This window comes from Strongylocentrotus purpuratus, unplaced genomic scaffold (genome assembly GCF_000002235.5).
Source record: "Strongylocentrotus purpuratus isolate Spur 01 unplaced genomic scaffold, Spur_5.0 spur5_scaffold_11, whole genome shotgun sequence".
Lineage (NCBI taxonomy): Eukaryota > Metazoa > Echinodermata > Echinoidea > Camarodonta > Strongylocentrotidae > Strongylocentrotus > Strongylocentrotus purpuratus.
In genome coordinates, this window is record NW_022145596.1 from 12,647,130 (window position 1) to 12,653,523 (window position 6,394).

The 6,394-nt window shown below is 38.4% G+C and overlaps 1 protein-coding gene across 2 annotated transcripts; it reads right to left on the reverse strand.

The window, feature by feature from the left end:
* Positions 1-481: 481 nt before the first annotated feature.
* On the reverse strand, positions 482-3,920 carry LOC578034 (ribosomal protein L21-like). Of its 2 annotated transcripts, XM_011666740.2 has the most exons (5): positions 3,835-3,920; positions 2,393-2,535; positions 1,805-1,917; positions 1,209-1,359; positions 482-626 (listed from the first exon to the last, which is right to left on the reverse strand). In XM_011666740.2, the coding sequence occupies exons 2-5, from the start codon at positions 2,525-2,527 to the stop codon at positions 537-539; spliced, it is 489 nt and encodes a 162-aa protein (XP_011665042.1). In that variant the 5' UTR covers positions 2,528-2,535; positions 3,835-3,920; the 3' UTR covers positions 482-536.
* Between the last annotated feature and the right edge of the window lie 2,474 nt (positions 3,921-6,394).

Genomic DNA, 6,394 nt, shown 5'->3' on the forward strand with positions numbered 1-6,394 from the left:
ACCCACTGCACATCTTGCAATGCAACATTACAAATTGAAAAGTTGCATTTCAGAGCTACATATGTATATCTTAACATGCAAATTTGTCTGATTCAGATGCCAAATAGTCGCATCATATAAAAGCACGAAGTACAGTCTAAACTCTTAAGTGTGAAGCACTGTGAGCCTTCCACTTGGAGAAAAGGCCAGTCGGCTCTAAATCAAACAAGTGCCAGACCAGTAATAAGTTTGTCAAAGATCTTTAAGAGATAACACATTTTGTGTAACTGCAAGGCTCATGTTGCACTTTTGATTTTTTTTCTTTCATAACTGTTGAGAATCAATATAAAGAAATTACTTTTTTGTCTACTTCTAATCTTATTGCATTTTCTACCAAAATCATTGTTCAGCTCAAGATGTGCGGTGGACTTCACCATAAAACATAAACCATTTTTTCATACACAACACAACGCAAAGGACTCTAACTGGACGCCTCAAAAAGTTATATTATTTTGTACACTTTATTGAATCACTGTAGGCACCTCAGTCGTCCAGGTCTATGCAATGAACTCGTATGGGATGGGCTCAATCAGCTGGGGAGCGTTGTTCTTGGCGCTAACAAAGTGAGCCTTCCTTGGCTGGGTGGGCTGTGGACAAACGGAAAAGAAAAGAAAATAGAAAATAGACGACATGGTAGTGTACTAGGGTAATTTCCATTTTCTACAACAGAATAGCAGATTAAAAGGAAGACCCATTCTGAAGAAACATTGGCAGTAAGGCTTGAGACTAGCAAAGCAACAAATTCTTCACTCTGCTACAAACCAAGGTTTCTGAACTTGAAGCCTTGTGAAAGGCAGAAAATCTCATTTTCTCTAACTATCTTACATTGTTGTCAATATGGATTTCAATGAGAAGTACCAAGTTGTAAAGCAGGGCGAGTTTTTAAGTTGGGTCTTATGCTACTGCCCAGAAAATATATAATTTGTATCAATATGCCCTACATAAAACCACAAAGAGAGCCCTGCACCACTAACAATAATCAGGTTTGAATGAAGAAAACTTGGTAGATGGACCACAAAGACATTTTGAAACAATAATTTTATGCCATTAATGCAAACAAGTCCTTGCAAAGGTCTAAGAATCAATCTACGAGATCTCTCCCTTTAAACTTTTAACTTCATTCAAAAATGTATCTCTAACGGCTATCTTAAACAATTTTTGGTACTGACCTGTCTCTTGAGCTGGTAGAATTCACCCTTCTCCTTGGCTTGCTTCTTGAGGATGTCGTTGGTCCTCCGTCTCTCCAAGAATCCCTCTCGACTCTTGGATGCCTTGATGTGCTCAATGCGAACATTGATACGCTTGGGCAGGACGCGATCCCTGCAATAAGATAATGCATAACATTAACATTAATTAACAATGTTAAAACAATTTTGCAAAGTGCTTAAATATTGCTACTCAAATTTGAAATTAGTTGGTGGGTTCATGCTCGGAAGGAATGAAGTTGAGAATGTAACTGCTTTAGTACATGGCTTGTTTCATAACAAGATATTGCAATTTCAACAGCGAACATTTGACATGATCTACCCAATACAGTTTTGTATATCAGTAAAGATAAACAAGAAAAAGGTGAACATGTAAAATTAACAGGATTCTTTTTTGCCTTTCCTGTTTTAATGTTATGGGAGAATGAGAAACTATTCCCATTTTACGCCGTCCATAATCCCAAATTCGCACCATTTATGAGTTTGATAATAAGAAGCATTCTTGTAGAAATTCTAATCTAATGTTTGGAGCACAAAGGGCTAGGTGCTTGCTCACATACCTGACTTGCTTGTTCACAACCACACCAACGGCATGGGGGGTGACGTTGAAGACACGACCAGTACGTCCATGGTATACCTTGTACGGCATACCCTTCTGGAAGGCTCCACAACCCTGTGTTCAAATATCACAAAGGAAAAAAGACTTGTCATTGTCGGTTCATCTCCACCTAAACCCCACAGACCTAACCGTACAACAGTATGCTCACAATAGCAGAGCAAACGTTAAGCAACTGTCTATGAATATATCAGAAAAAAATTAAAAGTAGATTTTAATATTTAGTGAAAAAGTAGCCATTTTCTCTCTCTTCACACAATTCAATTGCCAAAGTATACTAAATTTATAATTCATCAATTTCCATTTATCCCACCTAAATGTAAAAATCAACCCCATCACAACATTATACATCATTACATGACTGATGATTTGGTAGATCAATCATTTTAAAAACAGGGCATTGAAAACAGTTGTATTATCAGATTATTCCTGTAAAACTCCCCGAAAGTGAATCATGCTGTATAAATTTCATACAACAATCAGCATTTCTTGGTAAAATTCGTATTCCTATAACACCCGTCGCTTGACTCACCTTGATGTCGACATAGTCGCCACGCTTGTACACCCTCAGGAAGGTTGACAGCTTTTCTACTCCATTGGTCTTGAAGGCCCTAGAGAACATGTACCGCGTACCGCGGCGGTAACCTGTGGTGTTTGTCTTCACCATGATGATGCCTGTAAATCAGTTTTACAAAAAGATTAAGTTGAGCAGGACAGCTCTATACAAAAGGGGGGGGGGATGTCATGGGTGACAGTTTGCCAGAGATTTGGGGGAATTAGATTCATTCCCCTTTTTCGTTGTTTTGCTTGTCAGAGTTTTGGAATGTTGGACGCCCCCCCCTTTTTTTTTCTAATACAAAACCTGGGATCTGACCCTGTCATGCTTGATAAGTAGATTGCAACAAATCAAAAACTTTATTTCCCTCGTCATTCTTTGCTATGAATATAACAGAAGTTAACTAAATGATCAAAAATTACCTTCTTGTTGAAGAATAACAAGTTGACTTTGGACTAATTTTTATTATGAGTAATGGAGAGTGTGTTCGGGGCAATTTTCTTGTTATTTTTGGAATATATTTCGGATAATCGTTGATATTAGTATACACTTTTTCACAGGTTTCATGGCAAACTGCTGCACAATACTACCGATGGTGGGTTGCGGGTGGGCATGCGCCTGTGTGAAGTTATCTACCATAATGTCTCAGATCAAATGTCTCAAAAGTGTATAGGTCTACTAATAATAGATCTATCAACATTTATTAAAAAAATACTCCAAAAATAACAAGAAAATTTACACGAAACAGGTAATAACTAACAACTTTTAACGCATGATCTTTATTTGGACATTTAATGAATATTTACTTCATTTTGGGTATGTTTTAGTAGATTTCTAGGGTATCTCCATGCCAGAGTTACGGCTCAAATTTTGGATAGGTTTCTGAACAAGCACCCTGACTTTTTTTGTTGAAGCATTTTATTTTTAATTTTAATTTTTAGAAGGTTCTGCCATTTTGACTAATCTGGAATTCTACCACTTCTGCATGCATTAACTATTAATTAACTTCATTCAAAATTATAATCCCAAACTGCTGTGCTGCATGTTTCAAGTAGGAAAGATGAAATTTATGTCTATCGATCTCTTTCCGTCACTCATTTCAGTCACACTGCAATCACATGCACACAGAAACATAACCCGACTGACCGTCCGGCTACGCTGGCAGCGCTGGGCGGCAGTGCATGCACTTGCCTGCAGTCTCCACAATTCATTCTATCGCGTGGCCTTGCACCTTCGCAAAAAAATAGAGAACTTTATGCACACTTTTATCAATCTACAGCGCACTTTGATACAATCTAACCAAGATTACACATTCGCACTACTTTAAATTAAATAAAGATTCATTACTTGTGATCATAAAACAGTCAATAATGACTTATATTAGGAATTTAAGAGTGGTCTTGTTTTTTCATGCTAACCTGTGGACAGTCGGTGCACGAAAGAGAACCGGAAATGATGAGAACCACGTGACTTACTTCATTGAGCTGAAATTGCTCTAGATCGGTAGAGAGATTGAGGTACTTTGTCAACCATTTGCAGACACCCAAAACAAGGGGAGTGGTAGAAATCTGTCAAAATTATGAAGACATACCCGCTAACATGAAATCATATTTCTTACTTTGAAAGTAAACTTTAGGACAAAAGAAAAGGTGAAAAGCATGAATAACATTTAATTGGTGTAAACTACTAGTTTACAGGAGGGATTAGACCACCCTGCAAGGTCACTGACAGCTGATTATCTCATCAAATCAGCTCTCACTTAATATAAGAAAAAGAGGATCATGGGGGACCAATGGTCACCGATTCAGCATTGTTTGCTATATAGAGGGCGCTATACATGTTTAGCGTCCCCGCCCGCTTCCTTTTTCGGGGGCCGCCTCCTATTTTTATTTTTATTTTTTTGAAATTTTTGTTGTTGATTTTTTTTAGATTTTTTTTTTTAAAGAAAAAAAAACATGATGAAAAAACATTGCTAAAATGGATCTATTTTTTATTTTAAAAAAAAAATGTCGGTAGCCATCATGAAAAATATCCCGACTGGCAGGGCAGGGAAAATGTACCGAGCCCATTTTGAAAGAAGAAAAAAAAAGGGCCTCCTCCTTCCTATTTTTCAAAAAAGCAGGACGCTAAACATGTTTTTTTTTTTGTTGGCCTAAGTAGTGCAGTGAGGCGTTAAAGGGAGTCACTCGTCAGTTTCCGGCAGAAGGCCATAATTCACTGACACCAGACTTTGTGGAAATACCATTAATGGGAGTACAAATCTGCACACAGCAAACCCGTTGGCCAGTCAAGAACCCCCCCCCCCCCCCCAATCTCTCGGAGAATACTCGAGAGTTTTCGGGTGACGGAAAAGCAAAGCATTACATAAGGTCTAATGGTCATAAAACTGAAGGCCAACCCTGGTGATTAACAAAACCTGTTATTGGGTAAACACCCGAACGGTGTCAAATTCCCCATGAGAGCTGACTACTGAGTGTCGTTAAAGGGAAATCCAACCACTACTCTGAAACTTAAACGCAGACAAATAAGAGAAGCAAACTGATGAATGTCTCACTAAAATCTGACTGAATATAAGAAAGTTATGATTTGTTGAAAGTTGTACTAATCACTATACGTATGGGCACTTCAAATTGTGATGTAGGGCAGGGGCGGATCCAGCCGGCGGCAGGGGAGTGGCCAAAGAGTTTGTGAGAAAAAAATTATCGGCGAAATGAGCGGGGGGGGGGGGGGTAATTAAGGAGCTATTTATTAACATTTTGTTTTAGGCCTCGAAAATTTAAGAATCGCACCCTTCCCCCCCCCCCCCCCCAGGGGCGGATCCAGGGAGGCCCAGGGGGCCGGGCCCCTCCCCCTTGAGAAAAAAAATCAAGTAAAAACACGTGATTTTTACCCTTTTGGGGGGGGGGTTGGGCCTAGCGCTCAAGGGGGGGGGTGCAAATTTTTGAATTTTCGACGACCCCCCCCAAAAAAAATGTGCTCACTACCCCCCCCCCCCCCCCAGACACCTTTAAACTCAGCCGGATTGCATGTGGTTCGAAAAATAGGGGAGGAGGCCCTTCTTTTATTTTATTTTTTTCAAAACAGCTGCTCAAAATGGCCGCTCGGTACATTTTCCCTGACAGGCTATTTTTCAAGATTTTCAAAAGCCGACATTTAAAAAAAATAAATTAAAAAATAGATCCATTTTAGCAATGTTTTTCATGTTTTTATAGAATTTTTCTAACGTACAAAAACATAAGTAGGCCTATATGCAAAATGAAAAAGTAGTGAACCGGCAGAAAAATTTTCTTCTCTGACTCTCAAGTATTAGGTATTCTTTTAATTTCCTCTTAAGTTTAATTTAACAAGCTATCTTTCACCTTCCCGATCGAATTCAAGTTCAACAAGGCTCTTTAATATTACAAAAATAGCGAATTTTAGCAACTCGCATTTCGCCTTCAGAAAAGGTACCTATCCAGTTTCAGTGTGTCGGTATATCTGTGGTGAGGGTCAAGAGCCATTCGCTGAAGCACTTACAGATTTTACACACTCAAATGTGCTTACGTTGCCAATTTAATGAGTTGTTGTAGAATAATAACGAATACCTTGAGTTGAGAAATAGGTTTGTCAGATTCGAATTTCCTGTCTTGAATGGACTCAATACTTATATTTATAACAACAACAGCCACGATATGAATTTAGATCTGACATATAGATATATACAACAGCGTCAACCTTTTTTTCTTTTTTCTTTCCTTTTTGAGAGGAGGCAGTGATATTTTAGTGACTGGAGTGTTTGTATTTTTACTTTGTCCAGCATTTAATCAAAATCCGTATGTATCTTAATCCGTATGTTAAAAAGAAATTTAGTCGGACCATGATTGGTTGGGGCTGAAATATACGTCAGGAAGATGAGAAACAGTAAAACTCCATTTTAGTACGATCATATATAATCATTAGTTTGGCAACGTCAAAATGATTCCTAATTGCCTTCCTTAG

What these genes read in the sequence shown, in the direction of transcription:
- LOC578034 (XM_011666740.2), bottom strand. Translation starts at nt 2,527, where the DNA reads ATGGTGAAGACAAACACCACAGGTTACCGCCGCGGTACGCGGTACATG. An exon ending in GCGACTATGTCGACATCAAG is followed by an intron (nt 1,918 to 2,392) that starts GTGAGTCAAGCG and finishes ATTTGAACACAG; the next exon opens with GGTTGTGGAGCCTTCCAGAA. An exon ending in TCTACCAGCTCAAGAGACAG is followed by an intron (nt 627 to 1,208) that starts GTCAGTACCAAA and finishes GTTTGTCCACAG; the next exon opens with CCCACCCAGCCAAGGAAGGC.